Here is a 24,924-nt window from a genome sequence, read left to right on the forward strand (position 1 = left end):
CGAGATGGCTAACACTCAGCAAACAGTTGTCTACTCAAAGGGAGTTAAGTCCTTTGATAGTAAAAACCTTTTAAGAAAATATTTAAGATCTAGTAAAAGCGTAAAGTAGGCTACATAAAAATCTAGAAACCACTGAATAAAACAATGTCTAAAAAAATAAAAATAAGGTAGACAATATTCTGTTGAACCTCTAGAATTACTGTCAGCTGTCTATTCCACAAGATTGGGACTGTTTCGTAAGACTCAGATGTTATGAATACTTTATAGATTAGCAGTTAAAATTATGGGCTTCTTTTTTTTGAGTTAGATCTAAGTTCAAGTCCCTACTCTGCAATTTAGTAACTTTTTGTCTTAGGATTTAATATTCCCATCTGTAAAAATGGGGAAAATAATAGCAACCCACTCACACCACTCACAGATCTATTGTAAAGAGTATGAGTAAACACTTAACACGTAAGTGTTCAGCATGTGCCTGACTCAAAGTAAGAGCTCCAGATTGTTCACTACCCTTGTTTGTTTTTGTTCACAAATGCAGAGCTGTGGAAATGCCTGACACATCTGATTGACAGAACGCAGCCCTAACCTACAAACATGTCATAAATTAACTGCTTTACAGAGAATGAAACTGAAATTAGTATTGCTGAGAAGAGTTACTAAGGAAGGTTGCACAACCCCCTCTTGTAGATAATTTTCAAGAAAAATGCAAAAGGCTGTCACCCCGGTATAGTTAAATGCAGTCTTATTAAGAGGGTAATATAATCAAGGACCCGAGAGAGATAGACATAGAGATCTCCTTCACAGAATACGGAGTAAAAGGAAGTACTCAGGAGTAACATGTACAAATACAGAGACTTACTGAGGACGAAGATGAATGCTGACCTCTAGAACAAAAGCTATCCATCCCTTTTGTGCCACCTGTAGGACAAATCTAAAAACAGAAAATAGGCACATTATTCTCATTTCCATAGAAAACACTCACAATTCTTTTTGGAGGAATAAACATGATGAAAAAAAATATATGAAAAAAAAACCCCACTTGTAGCAATACACAAAAGCATACTCACACTTGCGATACTATTCCACAGGTCCTCATTTTTTGTGTTTTTATAGCTATACTTCTGGAGATACTGTACAATGCCACTTTTAAATGTGTCGGCACCAAGATAATCTCTTAACATATTCAGAATACAAGATCCCTGAAAAGATCATATGAATAACTGTTATCTATACTTTGGTTGCAATTTAATCTATCTTCACATTTTATTTTGGAGTAATTATTTTATAATGCAACTACAGTAACGTGTAACAAATTTTGAAGCAGTCAGAGGTGGATTTGTCTAGGCAAAGGATCTAACCATGATTGTTTATGCTTTTAGTTCACTGGGGCCATTATTTTCTATCTGTAATCTATGGGGCAAATTAACATCATCTGCCAGTTGCCATTATTCACGTGTGAATGGGCAATGGTGCAAATTAAATATTGGACCTTGGACCACCACCTGTCTCTCCCACTGCCACTCCTGGGATACAGGAGTACAATGCAATGTGAAGCACTAGAGATGGAAGCAGAAGTAGATACCAGGTAAGAAATGGTGGGGAGGTACAGGGGGCCCAGGAAGTCTTGAGAACCGAAGGCTGAGAGGGCAAGAGTATCAATGAGAATACTGGCAAGAGAGTTCTGTGTTCCTGTGTTAAGAGCTCCTCCCCTCCCATTACTGTAGACCACGGGCCACAAACTCAAGTGCCTACAGAAGCCAGACAGGTGATGTAAATGAGGGACTTAGCTCAAGGGTAAGAAAAATACTCTTTCCCACTCCTTTTCCTGGTACACTTTTGATGGAGATATGAGAGCAAGAAATGTTTCACTTTGCTACAAGAAAAACAATAGCTAAGCAGAATGATCAGTGAGGAGAGGACAACCGAAATGGTCAAGAATGGTAGGGATAATGGAAAAGTAGAACACTGATCTTATAAAGAAGGACCCACAACTTAGCGCTAGTCAACGTTACCAAGGAAAATTCAGGCCCAGTGTAGCCAAACTTCTAATTTTTTTGTTTTGTTTTGTTTTCAAAAACTGGAAATGTGGGTTTTGTATAAAACTTTCCAATTATTAAATGTCGGCAACAATTTCCAACTCTGTTATTAAACACACTCTGCAGGATGATACTGTGCAGTTCAAGAAAATAAACCAGCCTGAAGCACTGAAAGGTAAACCAAACAGGGCAGGGATTTTTACCTGGTACATAGCTGATGCTCAGTATCTGCATGCTGACTGATGAATAAAAGGAACAATTTTTATAGGCCATAATTTTTCAATTTAGGGCAGAGTAAATGAATAACTTACCATAATATAACCTTTAGAATTATAAGCCAAGCAGAAAATTAGCCCCCAAATAATGAAATCTAGCCAGCAAAAGTCAGAACAGAAGGCATTCAATCTTGGTTGTTCCTCTGAAGGAAAAGCTACCCACAATCACACCTATAACCTTCCCCACCCCGTATTTATAACTTTAGTGTCCAAACTGTACTCAATCTCTTTATACCTTTTCATAAGAAACATCATCAAATATTTCCCGAATCTCAGCAGGATTCTCCACAGGAGTGGACACAGGGTGTGAGGAATTCAATGCATCTACTTCCATTGCATTAAAACACTTGCCAAGGAAATAATCTTCCTATTGAGATTTAAAAAAAAAAAGAGAGCATAACTTATGACTTATATTTAGAGAAAAAATATGAAAGAAGGAAAGTTTGATTTGTGATAATAAGTTTATACTTCCAATTTCTGGGCCAACCAATTCCATATTTCTAGAGTTGATGAAATAAAATAGATCTACTGTTTTCTAAAGAGCATCCAAGAAACAGTGATTTTAGAAAAATATTTCAGATTTGGTTCACCATAAATAGTTATCACTTATAATAGAAAAAAAAAAAGGATTAACTTAAAAACAAACCCATGACATCTACAGCCAAATAGTGCAAACAGAAACAAAACAATTCAGTTATTTCAACATTTTCAATCGTCATCTATAATATTTTAAAGCAAAGAATTGTAGCTTTAAAACCATGTAGTGAAAGAAGAAAAAAAGAACAAATTTCAGCCACAGACTGATTTATCTGAGCACATTAACCCAACAGAATAATATGCATCCTTGATTATTTTCACTATTGAAGATTATGGGAAAATACAGGAAAATATTTATGATCCATTGCAGTGTAATGAAGGAGCCCTGGTGGCACAGTGGTTAAGTGCTCAGCTGCTAACCGGAAGTTTGGTGGTTTGACCCATCGGTCACTCCTTGGGCAAAAGATGTGGCAGTCCGCTTCCCTAAAAATTTATAGTCTTGGAAACCCTATGGGGCAGTTCTACCCTTTCCTATAGGGTCTCTATGTGTCAGAATTGACTCGATCACATTGGGTTTGGTTTTTTGGGGTAGTGTAACGATAATGTGAACATTATACTTAGAGCTCTATATAATTAAGTTATGTGTACACAAAGACGAAAATGAGAAATAAATACATGGAAATGAAAGTAAGTGTTGTAACAGGGTAAAGGATCATTTTTTACACAAATTAAGTTTCCTTTTCATTTTTCGGCATGTGATTTTCACAAGTTAAGCATGTAACTTTTAAAATAAACACAGATTCCAAAGCATTAAATTTGTGACCCATGAGTCTAGGTTCGTATGCAATCAAATTTGCAGTTACCTTAATTATAATTCATTTGATTTGACAAGTAAGGTCCTATTAAGAGCGATCTATACCTACTATTTATGCAGTGAACAATCTGAAGGCTGAGGAAATGATAGAAAGCAAACAGGCTATTCTTTCTATTTCTTTAATATTAAGAGAAGACAAAACTTAACACTTAATTTTATAGCAATCATAGATTCACAACCTAGTCTGGAAATAAGTGTGATATATCTCAAAAGTTAATTAGCATTTTAAAAGCTAATTAACTTTTGAGATATATCACACTTATTTCCAGACTAGGTTGTGAATCTATGATTGCTATAAAATTAATTAAATCGTTCTGTGAACTCCATAATCAAAGATTAGTAAATACTTTCCGGCAACATCGAACAAAACAAAAGACTAACTTAAAATGTAAATAAAGACTTCTTACAACTTTCAGCTCTGGATGGGTCACCCTGACAGACACATATTCCATAAACTTGGCAAATCCCTCATTTAGCCAAAGATCATTCCACCATTCCATGGTGACCAGGTTCCCAAACCACTGAAAGGAAAACAACACTATGATTATTCACACAAATCAATGGAGACTGGATTATCTACACAGCCATAAACATACGGTATTCAGAAGGAAAGAGGGTTTAGACGTCTAATGTCAGTTTATGAATGTTACCATATATTTATAGTATTTGTGTTTTATGAAAGTACAAAAAAACCCTTCGATATGCATTATAAAACATGAAACCTAAACTTATTAAAGGAAGAATGTTCCCTATGAGAAAAAAGACAAAGTGAAATGATCTACACAATATATGAAGAGCCTCACATGTTCCATAAAAGCAATATATGTAGTTTCAATACCCCTTTTAAAAGTGTGACTGAGCATCCATACCTGGTGGGCAAGTTCATGGGACACAACCATTGTGATGCCAAGCTTACTTGATGCAGAAGACTTTTCCGCATCAAACAATAAAGACGACTCTCTATACGTTGTGAGTCCCCAGTTTTCCATTGCACCAGATTGAAAGTCAGGAATAGCAGCAAGATCTTGGGAAAGAAGAAGAAAAATACATTACCAAGCTTGCCCAAGTATGGCTGGAGTAACCCTGAGAATGGGTGGAGTTCAGGGCCAAAAGAAAAGTTAAGCTGGCAGTGCAGAATTATGGAATTCTAGACTGAAGGACCGAAGATTCCCTTTCACGATGGAGGAAAGGGACTCAGTGACCTGCTCGGAATCACTCTGCTCTGTGAGATGAATCCACACTTGGGTCACAGGCCTCCTCACTCCATTTCTAACTTTCTGCCAAGGAGCTTGAGGACTGAATAACCTTAACAAATGCCTCGACAATCTATTTTCAATGCCACAGGCCCACATATAGCTAAAAACCAAAATACAATATTTTTAAGGGCTCATGTAAGAAAGAAAATACAGATTCTCTTATGCTGTGCAAATGTATTCGCACACAAAAAAAAGTATTGGGCACCCTCTATATTTCTACCAAGCCTGTGCCAACAATGAAAAGATGTATCTTGCCCACTAATATAGTTGAGTTTATCTTTCAAGTCAGAGAGCAAAACTGTCCCCTTGCCATGTGCCCCAAGAGTTGCTTTTACTATCTACTTTAACTGTCCACAGAAGCTCATTGCATAGATCGGGGTGAGGGGACACTCAGGAGGAGCAACCTGATGTCTAGTGTTTGCTAGGGTTTTTACAGCCTGAGGGGCTATTGCAATTAACCACAGGGGAGCCAATTCTGAGTATATAATCTATGATCAGAGTCATCAAATGCCACAATTTCTAGTATCTGGGCAAAATCTCTACCTTGTTTGGGTAAGGGATATGGAATGCTGAAATAATCCTCATAAAATTCCAGAAGAGTCACTGCGGCGTCCAGTGCGTAATCAGCTTGATTTATCTTGTCTGGAACTGCATATACAGAAACCTGAAGAGAGGACCAAGAAAGCCATTTGAACACCATGGCAGCTTCCCTCCACAATAATGAGAAGACTGACATTCAGTCTGAAGCCTCAGAGAGATATGAATGCCAGTATTAAAGGATACACTTGGAGCTCCATTTTCTATAGAAATCCTCATTGTATCTGATCAACCACTCTTCTGAAAACAATTACAGATGCTGGATAACATATACAGAAAATATCTTTTAAAATGTTTTCATGAGGTGGCAAAGAAAAAAAAAGGAAGACTTAGAGGCCAAAAGAAAATGACAGCTGGTTACTCTTACTCTTACTCTCTTACTCTTACTTCGTTCCCACACTCAGATAGTCAGTGACATTCACTTACAAAGTGTAGAACATTATAGCTATAAATAACCTTAGAAACCATTACAGGATTTATTCTAATTTCTAAATTTTAAAGAAAAGTACGCCAAGTTCAGAGGAAGTAGGCCCAAGGTCAGAGAACAGGTTAGTGGTGGAGCAAGGACCACGACCCAGGCCAGGCTAAGTTATTGTTATGAGAACAGCACTGTGAGAAAGAGCCTCTGTGACAATAAGGTGACCACCCAATCCAGTTTGCCTGAGGCTAAGGGGGGGGGTTCCCAAGTTGTGAGATTTTTCGGTTTTAAAATCAAGATAGTCCCAGGCAAACCAGGACAAGGTGGTCAACTGATCTGACAATCACTGGTTCACCTTGACTCCGCTCTTGGTCTTCTTGCTGACTGACTTAAAATCTGAAATAATGAAGGCCACCAGGTAGGTGCTCATCTTCACCGTGACGTCAAAATGGTCTTCTATGAGTCCTTTGGCAATAGTCACAGATTTCACCTAAAATTAGAGTAACTCATATTATCGAATAATCGAGTCATCCAATACATTAAAAACACTTTATATAGAGAAATTACCAGATTACCATACATAATATTGAAAATATGTGGTATATTTATATGATTATTCTATATTTTCTCTTTCCAATATCTATAATTGATATTAAGGTCAAATTATTTACTTAATTTTTTTATTAAGATATAATTCACACTGTACAATTCACGGTTTTAAAGTGTACAATTCAGTGGTTTTTAGTATAATTCACTGAGTTGTACAACCATCACCACTCAATTTCTTTTAAATATTCCAGACAATAATAAAATGATGCATATTTGATATATGTGGATCGAAAATAAAGCAAAACTGAGCTTCCTGGTTTTGCAAAGATGTGGTCTACTTGTCCAGGAAGCAGGTCTGAGAATTATCTGTAAATGCAAACCAAGTCTGTATTCTAAACTATTCTGTTTTCCTGTAAAACTAAGAGCAACGCATGCTTGTGCCTGACCCTGCAAAGCCTCTTCCAAACTCTGATTTGCTTCATGGCAATCAGCTTTTAAGTGCAATCAGGGAGCAGCCTTGCAGGATGAGGTGGGGGGAATAGGGTACAGTCTAGGAGGTCTGCTCCCAGAGGAGAAAATCCAGTGCCTCAGCAGACACAAAGCACTAAGGAGGGACCATGGAATGAAGACCAGCCAGAACTAGCCTGGGGAACACCTGGCTAATAGGCTTTTTTCCTCTAATCTCATTCCCACCTCTATTCCTATGCCTCCTCCCTCTTCTTAATACTCACCAGCTACGGTAACTGCTTGTCACCCAGCTGCTGATAACCAACCTAGGTTCGCTCCTGTAGGACCCCAAATTACCTCTTCTTTTTAAATTACCTCTTCTATCCACCTGCAGGAATCCCTGGGTGGTGAAAATGGTGAAATGCTTATTAGCAGTAATGATCTGGAATACCACTCTTAATGGTGCCCTGAATCTGGTCTGTTTTCCTCGGAGTCTTGTCCTCTTTTGGGGAGGCAGGGGGGATTTTTTTCATTGACTTAAGATAAATTGTGGATTAAAACAAAAGTATAAAAAAGGAAAAAAAAAAGCATCGGTTGGAAACAAAAAGGTTAGCAACTATCTGTCAGGCAGTAAATCAATTAGAACAGGTGGCCTCAGTGTGACTGTCACTGGGGAAATGCAAGTCACAGCAAACCAGTAGATATTTCATACGAGTGGAAATACAGGACTTCAGGCTTACCAAAGGCATATTGGAGATGGCCAGGTGTCTTGGCTCCCTTCTGATCTTGACTGAGAAACTCGCTTTCAGGGCAGGTTCATCAAAGCAGGGAAAGGCCATTCGAGCTGCCGTAGGTTCAAACTGTGTTGATGCAAGTACCCTAAAATTGTGGCCGGTGAAATAAAAATACAGCATGAAGCACCAGGGACTCTAGAACAGCTTTTCTGTTTTTTTAATTCCTAAAGTTATCATAGATTGATGGATTTCACTACTAAAAAAATAATAATCTTTTATATGGCAAATGTTATTATAAGCCAAGTAAAAAAGCAAATAAGAAACTCAAAAAAAAAGCATATTTGACAAAGGCGTCTGTAGCCTTCACAAAAATTGGTAAGGAAAAAACCAAACAAGTGGAATAGGAAGAAAGATCATAGGCAGGCAATTCACAAAAGAAGAATCTACAAACAGCCAATAAAGATCTCAAAAGCTGCACAACTGCCTTAATAGCCAAAGTTATACAAATTAAGGGGGTGTATCACTTGTTGGCTTTTTGGCTCTCTTTAATTACCCAGTGTTTGTTAAGTGAGGAAATTTGGCAAATGTGATTAGATGTTGTTATTAGCTTTTTAGGAGCCCTGCTGGCACAGTGGTTAAGAGTTTGGCTGCTAACCAAAAGGTCGGCAGTTTGGATCTACCAGCTGCTCCCTGGAGACCCTATGGGGCAGTTCTGTTCAGTCCTATAGGGTGGCTACAAGTAGGAATTGACTCGACGGCAACGGGTTTTTTTTATTTTGGTAGACACTTTGACTTAACAATTTTATTTCTAAGGATTTATTCTAAAAAATGATTTAATTATACAAAGGTACAAATACAAAGATGTTCATCAAAGTGTTGTCACTGATACTGAGAAGTTGGAAACAACCTAATTCTATCAATGAGAGATTAGTTAAATCAATGCACAAACACGTAACAGACTACAATAAAGTCATCAAAATGTGGATGTGTACTGATAGTCATCAACAAAATATCTTCCCAGTATATTATGTAAAAAACTCCCCTGTAAATCAGAACATCTAAGGTAATTCCATTTACATAAAATAGCGGGTATGCATATCCAGAGAGAAGTCTGGAAGGTTGTTCCCCGTAAAACAGAAATAGTGATTATTTCTGGGGTTACAGTTGGGGTAAACTTTACTTCTTTTTTTTTTTTTTTCATTCTTTTTGGTAGCATTTGACTTTTTTAACCTCTAGAAAATAATGCAGAATCAGAAAAATAAGTTAGTATAATCCACCAATAAAATTTGATTTTAAAATTTACAATAAAATCTCTCAAAATGAGTCACCTCCTTAAGAACAGAACCAAAACAAGGTAGGTAGGGATCCTTAAAAAAGTTTTAACTGAAAGGAAAAAAAAAAATTGTTCTAATAGGCCAAAAAGAATTAAAACAATTTATTATATCTCAGAAATATAGCTAAATAAACAAAAAGGTATTATTCTGATACTGGGAAGAAAACTGGTTGAAAGAAGATAACAAATGAGAACAGGAAAGGACGGGGAAAAGTATGGGCCATTTTTAGCTCTATAGAAGATGTAAATACAAAGAAAGGGTTCAATGATAAAGGGAGTTTTAAAGGGCTGTCCACCTGAAAAAGTAAATTTAGTGTGGGTAGCACTTGAAGCCTTAAAAAAAAAAAAAAGAATAGAAAAAAATTACCTCACTTCCCCTTCCTTGGTTCTATAGGTGCTTTTATAAAAGCCATGGAAACTCTCAGAAAGATTGCCAGCATAGTCAATGACAATCGTGTATAGAACTCCAACAAGGAGGGGCTCGGGAGCCAGAAGAGCGATTTGCTCATGAGGCGTGTATTCCAGGACCCTCAGGGGATCTTCAGACTGTCTCTCTCCAGCTCCTTTCCTGAGGGTCGCCTTAGATATTTGCAGGCGGTGACTATGCAGGATAATGGTACTGGTGGGCTGGCTGGCTGTGATTTCTATCTCTGTAGTTCCCCAGAAAGTCAGAGTGGTAAGGTTTGCATGGATCATGAGATCATAATGAACTGGGACGACATGCTCTGGGAGTCGCACTTTATTCCAAGGAAATGGTGCCCCATTACTAGCTTCTGGAGCTGTAGTATCACTACTCCAGCACCATGAAGGAGCTGACACAATGAAGAGAGTCACCAGTGAGAAAAGCAGAAATGACACAGTTGCAAGTGGCCATTGGAGGGACAGAGATGTCATCTTCTTCTTGCTCAAGATACCTAGTGGAACAAATATTTAAAAACAAAACAAACAAAAAAAATAAGTTATTAAAATGTTACCAAAACAGCTTAAGTTCAAAATTTACCTGCCCAGAATTAATATAAATACAAATCCCATAAATACTAGGTCTTTTCCTGAAAGTAAAATTACCTTCCCTGTGTTACTGATTCACAGAATAAAAAAGTTTATGGTTAACAGCAATCATTCGTTTTTGTTGTTATTGCTAACTATTGTTTTGTTTTTACTGTTTTTATTGAGTAGGCTCCTGACTCATAGTGATTCCACGCACAACAGAACGAAAGGCTGCCCAGTCTTATGTCATCCCCATGATTGATCACAGATCAAATTGTTGTGATCTATAGGGTTTTCATTGGCTGATTTTTGGAAGCAGATTGCCAGGCCTTTCTTCCTAGTCCATCTTAGTCTAGAAATTTCACTTAAACATGTTCAGCCTCATAGCAATATATAAACCACACCGCTGACAGACAGGTGGTGGCTGCATAAAAGTAGCATTGGTCCAGAATGAAACCCATGTGAGCTCAGGTAATGGGTTCTAATTCCTTCAAGCTCTGACCAGGTAAGAAAAGTAGCAAGGCTACAATGTGGATCCCTCAAACTAATATGGCCACTGAGATTCTCCCTCTGTGAGATAAGTCACAGTTCTCAACTCTGGTTGCATACTGACATCACCTAGAAAGCTTTTTTTTTGAGCCCTGGTGGCACCGTGGTTAAGAGCTCAGCTGCCTACCAAAAGGCCTGCAGTTCAAATCCACCAGCTGCTCCTTGGAAACCCTATGAGGCAGTTCTACTGTCCTATAGGGTCGCTGTGTGTTGGAATCAACTCGATGGCAACAGGTTTAGAAAGCTTTTTAAAACTATTGATGCCTGGACCCCTAATGAGAACAATTAAGTTGGTGAAGAGGTCAGCACATCAGATTTTTTTTTTTAAATCCCAAATATTTCATTATGGAGTCAGCACTGACAACTACATACATAATCCTTGTCTCCATGAGTTGGAACCGACACAGTGGCAACCAGTTTGGTTTTGGTCCAACACTGGTCTTATCCTTTGAGCCTCACGTGGTGGGCCACTATTTCAAGGTAGTAACTGATGTGTTCTCCCAACCCCTCACTCTCCATCCTGCCCCCTTCCCAAACACACAGTATAGCTACCTATCTCCCCTACCAAGTGGATCTGGATGCTTAACAGAAAGGGTATTAATCCAGTAGAGACAGTCAGCCACTGAGACACCACAATCCTAATTCAAAAGGCATGATGCAGATGAGGCAGAAAGGAGATTTGAGCAGGGAGAACAGGTTTTGTTCTGTTCATTTTGTTTTGTCTAGGAGCCAATACAAGAACACGTCCAGCTACAGAGGAACAGAGCAATTGGGAGAAGAATAAAGCTTAAACAGCAGTGTGGGGAGAAGCTCCTGCCCTGCCTCCTCAAGCAGAATCCCAGGGCAGGGGGCAAAGTAACAGCTTCTCCCTGCAGTTCAGAGCCAGAGAGTAAACGGACCCTGTGTCCTGCTTCCAGCAGCTTACCGGGTGTGGCCTGTGTCCAAGATAGTAGAGAGGGGAGTGGAGATGGCAGGTTCAGGCATGAGAGGACTCTGGAAGTCCCTGAGTTTTATCCAACGGCCCAGGAAAAGATCTCAAAATTCCAACTGGTTCTGAGCTGACAGCAAGGCCTGTGGGTTGCTGTGAGGTTTGTGGTGAGAGCGCGCATTAAACACTTTGTAGAACTGAGTCCACAAGGGGCCAAAGAGAACATGGCTATATCTCAAGGACAACGCAGTGCCAGGCAACCAAAACGGGACATGTAATATTGACAGCATAAATGTTAGAATTTATTCACCCACAGTTAATAGATAAAAGATATAAACTTTACTGAAAAGAAAAATTACCTAAACTTTGTACTGTTGATTTAACTAGCAGAAAAAAGTTTACAATTAGCAACAGTAATTTTGTGCTCCACTAAGTTTTCTTCTCCATTGAATCCTTCATAGAATTCTATTTTAGAACTTGTAATACCTTATTGAACTTATTTTGTTTACATATCTGTTTCTCTTTACTAAATTTTTAAGCAGCCCAAGGCAGGGACTGTGCCTTATTGGACTGGTACATGGTAAATGCTCACTGAATGTTTGAGATCAGATTGAAATGAAGTACCCCTCCCTTAAGCCACCAGACTAAGTAATTTCCCAAAAACAGTTCTTCAAAGATTCCCTCCGAACCAGACAAGGATGTCCTTTACCACTGCTCTTATTTAACATTGTGTTGGAGGTCCTAGCCAGAGCAATTCGGCTAGATAAAGAAATAAAGGGCACCCAGACTGGCAAGGAAGAAGTCAAAGTATCTCTATGAGCAGATGACATGATCTTATACACAGAAAACCCTAAGGAATCCTCCAGAAAACTACTGAAACTAATAGAAGAGTTCAGCAGAGTATCGGGATAGAAGATAAACATACAAAAATCAGTTGGATTCCTCTACACCAACAAAAAGAGCATCGAAGAGGAAATCACCAAATCAATGCCATTTACAGTAGCCCCCAAGAAGATAAAATACTTAGGAATAAATCTTACCAGAGATGTAAAAGACTTATACAAAGAAAACTACAGTACACTTCTGGAAAAAACCAAAAGAGACTTACATAAGTGGAAAAACGTACCTTGCTCGTGGATAGGAAGACTAAACGTTATAAAAATGTCTATTCTACCAAAAGTGATCTATACATTTAATGCAATTCCGATCCAAATCCCAACGACATTCTTTAATGAGATGGAGAAACAAATCACCAACATCATATGGAAGGGAAAGAGGTTCCGGATAAATAAGGCTTTACTGAAAAAGGAGAACAAAGTGGGAGGCCTTACTTTACCTGATTTTAGAACCTATTATACCACCACAGTAGTCAAAACAGCCTGGTACTGGTACAACAGATACATGGACCAATGGAACAGAATTGAGAATCCAAACATAAATCCATTCACATATGAGCAGTTGATATTTGACAAAGGCCCCAAAACAGTTAAATGGGGGAAAGACAGTCTTTTTAACAAACGATGCTGGCATAACTGGATATCCATCTGCAAAAAAATGAAACAAGACCCATACCTCACTCCATGCACAAAAACGAGCTCAAAATAGATAAAAGACCTAAACATAAAATCTAAAATGATAAAGATCATGGAAGAAAAAATAGGGACAACATTAGGAGCCCTAATACATGGCATAAACAGTATACAAAACATTATTAAGAATGCAGAAGAAAAACTAGATAACTGGGAGCTCCTAAAAATCAAACACCTATGCTCATCCAAAGACTTCACCAAAAGAGTAAAAAGACTACCTACAGACTGGGAAAAAGTTTTTAGCTATGACATTTCCGATCAGGGTCTGATCTCTAAAATCTACATGATACTGCAAAAACTCAACTACAAAAAGACAAATAACCCTATTAAAAAATGGGCAAAAGATATGAATAGACACTTCACTAAAGAAGACATTCAGGTAGGTAACAGATACATTAGGAAATGGTCATGATCACTAGCCATTAGAGAAACACAGGTCAAAACTACTATGAGATTTCATCTCACTCCAACAAGGCTGGCATTAATCCAAAAAACACAAAATAATAAATGTTGGAGAGGCTGTGGAGAGATTGGAACACTTACACACTGCTGGTGGGAATGCCAAATGGTACAACCACTTTGGAAATAAATTTGGCACTTCCTTAAAAAGCTAGAAATGGAACTACCATACGATCCAGCAATCCCATTCCTCGGAATATATCCTAGAGAAATAAGAGCCTTTCCCTGAACAGATATATTCACACCCATGTTTATTGCAGCACTGTTTACAATAGCAAAAAGATGGAAGCAATCAAGGTGCCCATCAACGGATGAATGGATAAATTATGGTATATTCACACAATGGAATACTATGCATCGATAAGGAACAGTGAGGAATCTGTGAAACATTTCATAACATGGAGGAACCTGGAAGGCATTACGCTGAGTGAAATTAGTTGCAAAAGGACAAATATTGTATAAGACCACTATTAGAAGAACTTGAGAAATAGTTTAAACTGAGCAACATTCTTTTGTGGTTACGAGAGGAGGGAGGGTGGGAGGGTACAAGAGGGGTATTCACTAATTAGTTGGTAGATAAGAACTACTTTAGGTGAAGGGAAAGACAACACACAATACAGGGGAGGTCAGCACAACTGGACTAAACCAAAAGCAAGTAAGTTTCCTGAATAAACTGAATGCTTAGAAGGCTAGTGTAGCAAGGGCAGGGGTTTGGGACCATGATTTCAGAGGACATCTAAGTCAATTGGCATAACAAAATCTATTAAGAAAACATTCTGCATCCCACTTTGAAGAGTGGCGTCTGGGGTCTTAAATGCTAGCGAGCAGCCATCTAAGATGCATCAATTGGTCTCAACCCACCTGGATCAAAGGAGAATGAAGAACACCAAGGACACAAGGTAATTACAAGCCCAAGAGACAGAAAGGGTCACAGGAACCAGAGACATCATCCTGAGACCAGTAGAACTAGTTGGTGCTCAACTACAACCGATGACTGCCCTGATGGGGAACACAACAGAGAACCCCTGAGGGAGCAGGAGAGCAGTGGGATGCAGACCCCAAACTGTCATAAAAAGACCAAACTTAATGGTCTGACTGAGACTGGAAGGACCCCGGTGGTCATGGCCCCCAGACCTTCTGTTGGCCCAGGATAGGAACCATTCCCGAAGCCAACTCTTCAGACATGGATCGGACTGGACAATGGGTTGGAGAGGGATGCTGGTGAGGAGTGAGCTTCTTGGATCAGGTGGACACTTGAGACTTTGTTGGCATCTCCTGCCTGGAGGGGAGTTGAGAGGGCAGAGGGGGTTAGAAGCTGGCGAAATGAACAGGAAAAGAAAGGGTGGAGGAAGAGAGCAGGCTGTCTCATTAGGGGGAGAGTAGTTGGGAGTATGTAGCAAGGTGTGTATAAATTTTTATGTGAGAGACTGACTTGATTTGTAAACTCTCACTTAAAGCATAAAAAAAAAAAAAAAGATTCCCTCCACCTCAGACTTCTTGGCCAAGTAACCAAGGCCCTCTGTGTCTGGCAGTGTGGGAAACCAAGGCTGGGCTCCAGCCTTATCTCCCACAAACCCCTATATGTGTCCTAGAATCAAACCATGGGTTTTGGTTGTTTGCAGAACGTGTCCAGTACTTTCCTCCCTCTGCATCTCTACTCAAGGTTGCCCTCCACCTCAACAGCTTTCACCCATCTTTCAAGGCCCAACTTCAGTGAGACATCCCAGGGAACCCTTCCCTGTACATCCCAGGTACAAGTGACTTCTCCCTTTGAAATGCACAGCACTTCCTTAGTTCCTCTCATGGTATTTTACCACACCCTGCCTTATAATACTGTTGCTGACGCACCTATAACATCTTTCCCGCAACATTCTAAACTCCCTGAAGATAAGAACAACATATTTATCCCTGTATTTCCCATGGCACCTAGAAATACATCATGCACATATGAGGGGCTTGATATAAACTCCTGAAGTGAATTAAGGATTTCGCCAATGACTGTTCTCTCGTTAAGCCCCAGCAATAGGCTACAGCCAATTCTGTGATCATGTTCCAGTGTGTTTGGCTCTTCCCCGGAAAAACTAGCTCTTTTTGGCTGGCTTCACTTCTAATATTAAGTGTTCAATTTTTGAAACACAGCATTTCATGGTTCTGGCAGGTCTTACAGAGTTAGTTTTTATTAACAATTCTCTAAAAGTGATGCGGCTCAAATGAAGGCTCCCAAAACAGTAATCTAATTAATATAAGCAGCCCCTTCCCAAAAGCAGTGCAATTCTTGTTTAGTTTAAACTCCATGAGCGCACTTAAAGGGACAGAAGCCAAGAACAGAAAAGAATGAATACACATGAAGCTCCTACTAAGTTTTAAGCATTGTGTCAGGTACTTTACACACATTATTTCTCTCCTATAACCTATTAGTCCCACTTTGACATAAGGAAACTGAAGCAATAAAACTCATGTAACTTAGTCAAGTTCACAACTAGTTGGAATGGAATCCAGGTCTCTTTGCTTTTTCCACTTCCACAAATTCTCTTCCTAAGCCTTTAAGTTTTTACTTTCTCATTTCCTATGTGACCCTCTACTTATTTTTCCTTTGCACGTTATGAAGTCTCACAATGCACATTGTTTTAAGAACCCAAGGTAGCCTATGTATGGTTCAAAAAATATAGACAGTGATATAAATATGTGTTCACATGCATGTATATACGTGTGTGTTTGTGCATGTATATACAAAAAGATATATATATAAATAAATATATATAAAATCATTTCATCAATTCCAAATCATGGCAACCCCAGGTGTTTCAGAGAAGAACTGCTCCATAGGACTTTCTTGGCTGTAATCTTTACAGAAACAGATCATCTAAGCCTTTCTCCCGAGGCACTGCGGAGTGAGTTTGAACCACCAACCTTCTGGTTAACGGTCAAGCGCAAACCATTTGCACTCCCCAGGGAAAGTTGTATGTGTATATATATACATACATATGTGCATACATATATATACACGCATATACATATAAAAAATATATATGCATATTTAAAACCAGTAACTAGTTGCCATCAAGTTGATTTCAACTCATGGTGACCCCACTGTGTCAGAGTAGAACTCTGTACCATAGGGTTTTCAATGACTGACTTTTCAGTAGATTGCCAGGCCTTTCTTCTGAAGTGCCTCTGGTTAGTCACGAACTACCAACATTTTGGTTAGCAGCCAAGGACCTTAACCATTTGCACCACCCAGAGACCATATATATATATATATACGTTCAGAAAACTGGCTGAGTTCTTGTTCTTGTCACCTACTGTGTGACCTTAAGGAAGTTATTTAATGTCAGCTTCATTTTCTTCACGTGTAAAGTGAGATAAAACAATAATAATACCTTTCTCATAGGGTTGTTGTGAGGATTAAATGAGTTAGAATAGTTTCAGTCAATCGTTCCTCAAACATTTATTGAAAGCCTATTATGTGCCCTGGTGGCACAGTGGTTAAGAGCTATGGTGTGCTGCGGCTGCTAACCAAAAAGGTCGGCAGTTCAGATCCACCAGCTGCTCCTTGGAAATCCTATGGAGCAGTTCTACTCTGTGCTATAGGGTCGCTCAATCGGAACCAATGGGTTTGGTTTTGGCTTTTATTATGTGCCTGGTGTTTCGCCGGGCACTAGGATTACAAAACAACATAAAGTCTTTGATCTCAAAAAGCTTACAGAATTGGAAGAAAGACAGGAAAACAGGTTTTTAATAAGTTTACAAATATATATATATATATATTACAAACTGAGGTAAGGGCTATAAAAGGAAAAAAATACACACATACTAAGAGTAGCAGGGCAGAAAGATTTACATTCGGTGCTCTCTGAGGATATCTTAGTTAAACCTAAACTATAAGTCTCAATTACAGCTAAGTTTAAGAAAGGCACGAGAAGGAAGAGTGGTCCAGACAGAGGGAGCAGCAAGCATGTGTGGAGGCTCAGAGGTATGAAGGCCAGTGAGCCTAAAGCACTGCACACAGTGGGGGACAAGGTGAGTCAGGAGAGATGTGCATTGGCAGAACAACCACACAGCCTTGGAGGCATGTTAAGGATTCTGGATCTCATCCTAAGCGCCGTCAGAAGCCACTGGAAGGGTTTTGAGCTAGGAGGTCTTGTGATCCAGCTTAAGTTTTAGGAGATCATCCTGGTTACTGTATGCAATGTGGAGGACAGGAAGAGAGCAAGATGGAAGGCCAGGAGACCAATTAGGAAGTTCCTGAAGTAGTCTAGACAAGGTAGGCTAGTGGCTTGTTTTGCATGGTGTCAACAGAGACAGAAATTGATGGATTCACATTTGTATTTACAGTGGACTGGAAATAGGGAGTGAGAAGAAGATGGTATCAAGGAGAGCTCCCAGGTTTCTAAAATGAATGTCTGGGTAGTCAGAGCTGCCCTTTACAGAGCTGGACAAGGCCAGAGGGGTGACAGGTTTAAAAGGAGGAGGAGAAATCTAGAGTTCATTTTTTAATATGTTTGAGATGTCTATGAGACATCCAAGGGGAAATAATCACACAGGCAATCCAATACACAGGATTAGAGCAGAGATGAAGTTGTAAAAGGACTTTCTTGTACCTGACTATACTGCTTTAAATATTTAAAAAGTATTTTCTTCTGGCATCTGATCATACAAAAACATCTTTCACAGTCAATTTTGTCAATAAAAGTGCAGCAAGCTATTACCTAACTTTACTTCCAAGACAGAAATAGTTAAAAATATTTTTTTAGAAGCCTTATTTAGCATGCCTTTGGTGAGTCTGAATTTTCCCACTCATTCAGGAAGTCAGGGGCAACTGGTCAGGCTATTTTACTCTTTATTTGGTCATGAAGGAAAGCGAGGAGTTCCTGGGTGGTACAAACAGTTAATGCACCTTCTGCTGCTACCCAAAAGGTTGGAGGTTCTAGTCCATACACAGGTACTTTGGAAGAAAGGCCTGGTGATCTACCGCTAAAAGATCACCCACTGAAAACCCTATGGAGCAGTTTTACTGACACACATGGGGTCACCATAAGTCGGAATCAACTTAATGGCCATTGGTTTTGTTGCTGTTGTTTGTTTGAAATTTTTCTGTCCAGGTTAAGGTCCACCTAAAAACATGCACAATTCCAGATCTCTGGGTAAGTGATAACTCTGGCCAATTTTTTTTTTAACTTTTTTTTATTTTTCAGTTATTGACCAGATCCTGAATTGAAAGCAAATACTCTGGACATTTAATAGAAAACAGCATTTCTTTATGACCCAGCCTACACAAAAAGAAGTTCCATGAAAAGGATAAGGGTCAGCTCTTCCCCTTCCGCTAATGAAGTTAAGTTGGAGGCCCACCTGGCAAGTGAGGTGCCCATATAGAAAACTTTGTTCCAACACTAGCTTGACCTGAATAAAACCAGGTGTGAAGTGGGGAGAGACAGTCTATTGGTGGCAAGCAATGCAGAAGCAGAGAGAGTACTGATCTACTGGACACACGGGCATGCATTCCATCACAGGACCCTAATCCCCACCCCAGTCAGTAGTTAAACCAAAGCCTCCTTCGTTTCTCTGACAACTATCCGGTAGGTGCCCACCCTGGTGGACAAAGGTCTAACCCCGTCGTCCGCCCCGTCCCCCTCCATTTGGCCCTACTCCGGAGTCGGGGTGGACAGGCAGCCGGCAGGAATTCCACCAAGGGGGGGTGCGGAGTAGGCTCCCGCCTGCCAGGAATTGGCGACGCCCGGAGAGCGCACGGAGCAGGAGCACCCGCCATGGGTCCCCTGCCTTCTCCCAAGGACGGGTGGAGGGCCGGGCCATCGCTGAACGCGCCACCCTGTCCGCGGACTTGGGGCCTAGGTCGCCCTTTTCCCCCCCCCATCCCCCGCCATCCCTGGCGGGCACAAGGACAATGCCAAAGCGGTGCGCGCCTCCAGCCGAAATGGGAAGGGGTGCGCTGTACCTGGGGGTGTGGGGCCGGAGCCGGCTCAGCCTCGCGCCGCCTTCGCCTGCCTTGCCCACCCTGGGACCGAAAGTGAAAGTGGAACCGGGGAGCCTGAGGCGGGCCCGGGAGGAGCGCGGCGTCCAGAGCCTTCGCGGCTGGCCCGTGGACCCTGGGTTGAGGCAGGAGCATTGGGACGGGAAACCTGGCAGTAGGCAGAGCGAGGGAGGCCGCCTTTCCCAAGACGGGGATTCTTAAATGAGTGTTGCACGCAGGGAAAGCCCTGTAGCAGGTGGATGAGGCTGGAAAAGCACCCCTTTCTGAACGCGGATCAGTTTATATGTGTGTTGTCTCTTCAGGTACTTTTTTTTGGTTAGTCCTTTGCAGCGTAAGAGCCTGGGGCAAGAAAGCAAGGTCGGACCCTCTCCGAGACTACTCCGGCAGAATGGGAGCACTGGTCCACCAAGCCTAGATGGGCTCGACGCCCATTGGACTCAATGGGTGTCCATCATCTCTTAGGCTGAGCGTTATTGGCCCACCTCAGAAAGAAGCAGGAACCCGGAAGAACTGTTAAAACCGCGGAGCGGGAGAGCTCTTTATAGAGGCTCTTTTTTTTTTTTTCCCCAAGAGTTATCCTCCACTAGCAGGGGGCGCTGGAACTCACGGATTTGTTGTTCCCCACGTTAAAACGTTCCCCCTGTTATATCAAAACACATGACCTTTTTTTCATTCCCCTTAGAACATTTACACTGTATGAAATGTCCAAAAAGCCACGCTTGAGGGTAAACGAGGTAACAGCCAAGAAAGCACGAATGTTCGAATTTACCCAATGCTACAAGTTGGTGCGTAAAGCGTGGCCCTTCTGAGAGTATGACTCTTTTGTGCTGTACTCAGACTCTCCTGTCACTTCTTTACCTTCTGTTTGAGAACTGGGGGTTCCAACTCACTGAGACAGTATTGTTCAACCTTTTTATTTTTTAAATTATGTCCCCTTTTGAAAAATGTAAATGTTTTGTTCTGCATATTCTCTCCAGTCAAGGAAAGTTTGTAATATAAGAATTACAACAATGACCCATTATGGTGGAGTCAGTGCTGACTTACAGCGACCCTATGGGACAGAGTAGAACTGCTCCATAGGGTTTATGAGGAGCAGCTGGCGGATTTGAACAGCTGACCATTTTGTTAGCAGCTGAGCTCTTAACCACTGCACCACCAGGGCTCCAATATAAAAATTAACACCCTGCTCCCCCCACCCATCCAACCAGGATGGGTTCAAGGGTAATTTTTTTTACTAAAATTCAACAAGGAATGGTAAATCAGGTACATTCGATAATCTCTGCATGTTAGGAATTGTGGCAGGAGATGTCAATTGATGGCTATAGCTTCCAAGGCCCCCAGGCTTCTGTGAGTAATCCCAATTTAGTCAAGGTAAGTTCTTGTCCAGTAAACTCATGCATTTCTTTGCTTTTATATTTGTATTTTTGGATGTAAGGTTTCCCTTTAGTGTCTAATAAGTTTTCTTTAAAAGCAAATTCCTTGAAGGTCACAATGGGAAAAGCACAGAACCTAAAACAGACTGGAGGTTGGTGTATCAGACAATTGAGAGGGTTGGAGAACAGGGGCAGGAAGGGAGCTGAAATGTCAGTCAGGAGAGTTTGGACAGTTGCCACCTGTGCCACCTCTGGACTGTTCCCTCACAAGCTCTTCTTTGTTCAATCCTTAAACTCAGTTACACTGGCCACAATTTCTTCCTGAAAGTACAGATGCACTATGAACAGAGCAATCGAATGGAATTTGGCAGCATTCCCTTCTTAGTTCTGAGCCTTTTGCAGTTCGGCACTCTGATGGTGATGTGGGGGATACAGACCTTGGAGTGAGTACCTCAAACTTGAAGGAGTCCCGATTATAAAGTCTGTGAGATGAAAACTTAGCAAACTACCATATATAGAAATGGTGTTACAGGGAAGGGGAGAGAGAGAAAGGGCACTTAGGTTTATTGATTAACTACCAGCTGTTAGATACGGTGCTAAATCCTAGCTGTATGTGCATGTATATGTGTGTGTGTATAATTTAATCCTCTTAGTAACGCCGTTATAGAGGCACTATGGTTTTAGATAAGAAAAATTGACCTTTAGACAGGTTGGCAACTTGCCAAAAGTCAGAGAGAAAATAGTGAAGCCTAAATTTGAACCATAGGTAGTGTCTTTTTAACTCTAAAGGCCTTTTTTGCCCCCACAAAATCATCCAGCTTCCCCAGCTAGCTGTTATTCGCTCCCTCCCCCTTTTTACCTCATCCCTCTTTCACTCAGTACTTCCAGCTTTGCTTTTCTTCAGCCAGCCCCTGTGAATATCCCATCCTGAAAACCTTCCGGGAGCCTCCAAGTGCCCTCCCAGTGTTATGTTTCTGTAACAAAGTAACCCTAAAGTATCAGTATCTTAAAACAAAGATGTATTTCTCACTCATGGTGGTGGTGGTGTTGCTAGGTGCCCTGGAGTTGATTCCAACTCATAGTGACCCTATGTACTACATAATGAAATGCAGCCCGGTTCATGCCATCCTCAAAACTGTTGCTATGTTTGAGCCCGTTGTTGCAGCCACTGTGTCATTCCATCTCCTTGAGGGTCTTCCTCTTTTTTGCTGACCCTCTACCAAGCATGATGTCCTTTCCAGGGACTGGTCACTCATGGTACGTAGCCCTTATACTTAGAGTACTCTTCCCTGCACAGCCACTCGGGACTTAGGGGGACAGAGGCCCATCATCTTGTAGGTGTACCATCTGAAGCTTTTGGCCTTCTAGATCACCATGGCAGGAGAGAAAAAGTCCACAGAGTCATGCATAGCTTTTCATGCCTCATCACTGAATGATACACATCACATCCACTCACTTGTCATTGGTCAGAACCAATTACAGGTTCTCCTGCAAATGCAAGGAGGGATTGGTGAACATTAATAATATCTTCTACAGTGGCAGAGGGCCAGTTGAGCCCATCCATTTCAAAGGCTTCTTAGTATCCTTAGTCCCAGGTGTGAGCTAGAGAAAGGAGTGAGGTCCACCTCAGCTGCAGCTATTTACACATGGACAACTTTCAGCTCTTGCAGACCAAAATTTTTTTTAATTGGATTCCAGATTTTGATCCATTGTGTTCAACTCTGTTCCCAGTGATTTAATCAGTTCTGCCTTCATTCATTTTTAGTCCATTAATGCCAGAATCTAGCTCATTTCTTCTCTTTTGCTGACAGTGTTGCTGCCATTTTGATCATATTACTATTCTCCTTTTTGATGTAGAATCTTACCTAGAATCATGATGTAAAAGACATACAAAGGCAGGCCTGCTTTGATTAAACTGGGCACTTACCCATTCAGCCCTTGCCTATCTCCCAAGCCCTATGGCCCCTGAGATACCGCCACAGAGTCTTAAGATACCACAGAATTCGATTTTTAAAAACCTTATTTAAAAAAGGAATAGCAATGTTCCTTATTCTTGATAGAGAGGAAGATGTGTTTGTTTGTTCTGTTTTTTTCTGTGTGCCAAATTGCAAAGTAGCCCTACTCAACAAAATCTCTGCCATTTCATTAATAATCAGAAACAGAGAAGAAGGTACAGATGCCAAGTTAAAAGATGGCTCCAAAGTGGCCACCGAGGGAGATATATGCTGAAAAAGCTAATAAATACCTTTGAAACCTGATGGTCATTTACATATACTCTATCTCATGGCATCCTCACAGTATCCGTGTGTAGGTTGCTGATAGCTCCATTTTCGAGATGAGGAAACTGAGGGTTCTAGATGATAAATGAATATTCCAGAGGGAAGCCAATTAAAAGGAAAGCAGAGCTGAGAGAGGCCTAAGAACCACATTCAAGCCCTTAGATCCAGCTGTTCTGAGGCAAGCCCTACCCTTGGACTTTTCAGTCAGGTGAGCCAATGAATTTCTTTTTTGATGCAGCCAATTTGAGTCAGGCTTCAGAAAGAGTCCTGAGTTGCCATTATGACAGCACTAGAGAAGGGAGCAATGAATACCAGCTTCTGAAGGAACAACTAGAGATCTTGTTCAATGACAATACTGCTGTCAGGCTACTAGAACCGTTAAGTCCTGAAGAACATTCCAGGTGCCATAAGGACTGACTGTTTCCATGTTTCCTCAGGCATGTATTCCATAAACCCCTGCCGCCTGAGGTAACCTGAGCATGTCTCTAATTCTTGCAACCTGACAGAACCTAGGGAGCCCATCCACCTTTCATCCTCCTCAGTTTATAAAAGGGCCTATCTCACTGCTCTCTAGCCAGTTCCGTATTCCTATTGCTTTTTACCTTTGCTCATTTCAGTAAGGGGGTAAATCACCATAAGACATGTTTGTTTAAATTTGCATTTCTTTCTATTTCCTCTTTTGAGAATTATATGTTTATGTTTGTTGCCCATTTACCTACTGGAGAATCATTACTGAGTTATATAAAAATTATGATACACAAAAGAAAGCCATGAATTCTATTAAAAATGTAAAATATCCCAAGAAAGAAATCCCATGAATACGTTTAGATGTCTGTGGGCTAAAGAATGTAACTTTTCCCAAAGAAATTGGTCTTTGTCCTTGGTTCTTGAGGGATAACCTTGGAATTTCCCTAGTAACTAAGTGTCTTTATTATCGAAGAGGGCTCCAGACCTAACAGGATATGCTAATGAGGTGGCTCAGGTGGGGGTTGGCTGTGCCAGAAAGACCTATGACTGATATTGGCAGACATCTGAGAAGGCGGGCATGAGTTAACCAATCATGGCTACGTAATGAAGCCCCAATAAAGGCTCTGCACATGGAAGCTTCATGAGTGTCCTAGTTGTTGATAGACATTGATGCTCATTGGAGGGTAGCATGTCCCTTTTTTGACATGAAATCTCCAAGTTGGGAAACTTCTCAGATCTTACTCAACACGTCTATTTGTATCCTGTTTGCTGTAATAAAACTGTAATTGTAAGTATAGCAGCTTCCTGAATTCTGTGAGTCTTTCTACTGAATTATCCAACCCAGGGATGTAGTGCGAGCTAGCAGGTCAGAAGTAAGGGAGGCCTGGGGACCCTGAACTATGACTATATCCTGAAGAGGGAGTGAGAAAACTTTAACTTTGTAGCCTGTATGTAGATCAGAAGCGAGGAGGTCATGCAGACTCCTAAGGTTATGGCTGTAACCCGAAGTCTTGGGCAGATTTAGTAGTCTGGAGGACTGTGTCTTTTAATTTGTGAGGTCTGACCTAGCTCCAGGTGGTTAGGGTAAGAGGAAGAAGTGCTACATGTGCAGTTGAATTGGAATTGAATTCCTTCGGTATAGTTGATATCAGAGGAATGGAGTAGGCTGCGTGACTTGAAATTGATTTGGCTGACACCTGAATGACTCATATCAACTTCTTAAAATCCAGATCTATGCCTGCTGTGATAAG

General features: G+C 40.7%; 1 protein-coding gene across 2 annotated transcripts in view; it reads right to left on the reverse strand.

Moving 5' to 3' along the window:
* Positions 1-19,637, reverse strand: part of ERAP1 (endoplasmic reticulum aminopeptidase 1) — a 37,221-nt gene extending 17,584 nt beyond the window's left edge. The window contains exons 1-11 of one of the 2 annotated variants that reach the window (XM_049869373.1): positions 19,519-19,637; positions 11,515-11,670; positions 9,421-9,967; positions 7,727-7,865; positions 6,346-6,480; positions 5,519-5,639; positions 4,589-4,743; positions 4,127-4,240; positions 2,544-2,675; positions 1,065-1,196; positions 857-928 (exon numbers count right to left, since the gene is read on the reverse strand). In XM_049869373.1, coding sequence (XP_049725330.1) covers positions 857-928; positions 1,065-1,196; positions 2,544-2,675; positions 4,127-4,240; positions 4,589-4,743; positions 5,519-5,639; positions 6,346-6,480; positions 7,727-7,865; positions 9,421-9,947 — 1,527 coding nt within the window. In that variant the 5' untranslated portion in view covers positions 9,948-9,967; positions 11,515-11,670; positions 19,519-19,637. The remainder of the gene's footprint in view (positions 1-856; positions 929-1,064; positions 1,197-2,543; positions 2,676-4,126; positions 4,241-4,588; positions 4,744-5,518; positions 5,640-6,345; positions 6,481-7,726; positions 7,866-9,420; positions 9,968-11,514; positions 11,671-19,518) is intronic. The other variant, XM_049869363.1, reaches the window with a different exon arrangement.
* Positions 19,638-24,924: the final 5,287 nt, after the last annotated feature.

The sequence above is a fragment of the Elephas maximus genome, chromosome 2 (genome assembly GCF_024166365.1).
Source record: "Elephas maximus indicus isolate mEleMax1 chromosome 2, mEleMax1 primary haplotype, whole genome shotgun sequence".
Taxonomy (NCBI): domain Eukaryota; kingdom Metazoa; phylum Chordata; class Mammalia; order Proboscidea; family Elephantidae; genus Elephas; species Elephas maximus.